This window comes from Morus notabilis, unplaced genomic scaffold (assembly GCF_000414095.1).
Source record: "Morus notabilis unplaced genomic scaffold, ASM41409v2 Scaffold3077, whole genome shotgun sequence".
In the NCBI taxonomy this organism is placed as follows: domain Eukaryota; kingdom Viridiplantae; phylum Streptophyta; class Magnoliopsida; order Rosales; family Moraceae; genus Morus; species Morus notabilis.
Window position 1 is genome coordinate 1 of NW_010363198.1, and position 1,175 is coordinate 1,175.

The window sequence follows — 1,175 nt, forward strand, 5'->3', positions numbered from 1 at the left end:
TTTTTATCAATATCTGACAAAACAATTTCTTGACAACGTACAAGTCTAGAAGCCCCTCCATAGCACTACCATCTCTCACTACCCTTATTCATATTCCATCTCACTCTATGCATGGCTACGTCCTTGGAAGGAAGAAGTTCATATTTACCAGCTTTCTCTATTTCCTTTCCCTGTGTGTTTCTTGGTTCATCATCTACAGCTACCAATGTCAGGTTCTCCTCCAGATTTTTCTCAGTACCTGATCCAGAATTTGGTGGTTTTTTTCTCTCGAGAGAAGCTAATGTTTCCTCGGGCTCGGATTCAACTTCCGAATCGTCGCCGTAACAAAGAGCTGCAAGGGGTTTGATAATTAGAAAAATGTTCTACAAGATTGGCTACTAAAATATTTCAGGCAACATATTTGAAAGAGTAAATTGCACTATTGCCCTCCAAACTAGTCAGTTTTTGCATAATGGACCCCAAACTTTCAATTTTAACAAATTACACCCTAAACTTTAAAATCAATTACAATCGAAGTCCAGAACTAATGGCGTTACCAAATTGATAGTTCAAGACACGACTTATACGTGACATGGTTTGAAAAGTGACGATATTTACCTTTCATTTGCGAATTGCGTGTTTTAACCCATCAATTTGATAACATTCCTTACCTATTGGACCTCCATTGCAATTAATTTTAAAGTTCAAAATGCAACTTTCCAAAATTGAAAGTTGGGAGTGCATTATGCAAAAAACAAATAGTTTGGGGTGCAACAGTTCGCTTACCTGAAGTTTGATCATTGGAGGCAGGATATTTTTCCATCTTATCATCGAATCTCTTAGCCTTATTTGACACCGATAAGACATCCCGCAAAGCAATTGGGGTGTCTCCACATTTGTTCAATGACTTTTTCAAGGGCAAAGGAGTGTTTGTTGTTGGAGTGTTGATGGTAACAGTCGATTCATCCATAGTCAGTGAACCGCACAAAAAAATCGGGGCACGGTTTCGCGAGGGATCTTTGTCCACTGCTTTTGTTGTAAGCTAATTGTTTACAAATAACACTCAATCAGGAAAATACTTTGGCAGCTTAGAATTTCGAACAAAGAATGAGTTATTTTTCATTTCAATGTAACACAGAGCGAGTATCTCATAAAATTATAAATTATTGGACTCTTTCCTAGACAATGGGTGTGAA

General features: G+C 37.6%; 1 protein-coding gene across 1 annotated transcript; it reads right to left on the reverse strand.

The window, feature by feature from the left end:
• Nucleotides 1-69: 69 nt before the first annotated feature.
• On the reverse strand, nucleotides 70-1,017 carry LOC21383717 (the record flags this gene model as incomplete). Its single annotated transcript, XM_010103625.2, has 2 exons — nucleotides 766-1,017; nucleotides 70-331 (listed from the first exon to the last, which is right to left on the reverse strand). Coding segments are annotated over exons 1-2 (446 nt in total), but the record flags the coding sequence as incomplete, so codon positions are not given.
• Nucleotides 1,018-1,175: the final 158 nt, after the last annotated feature.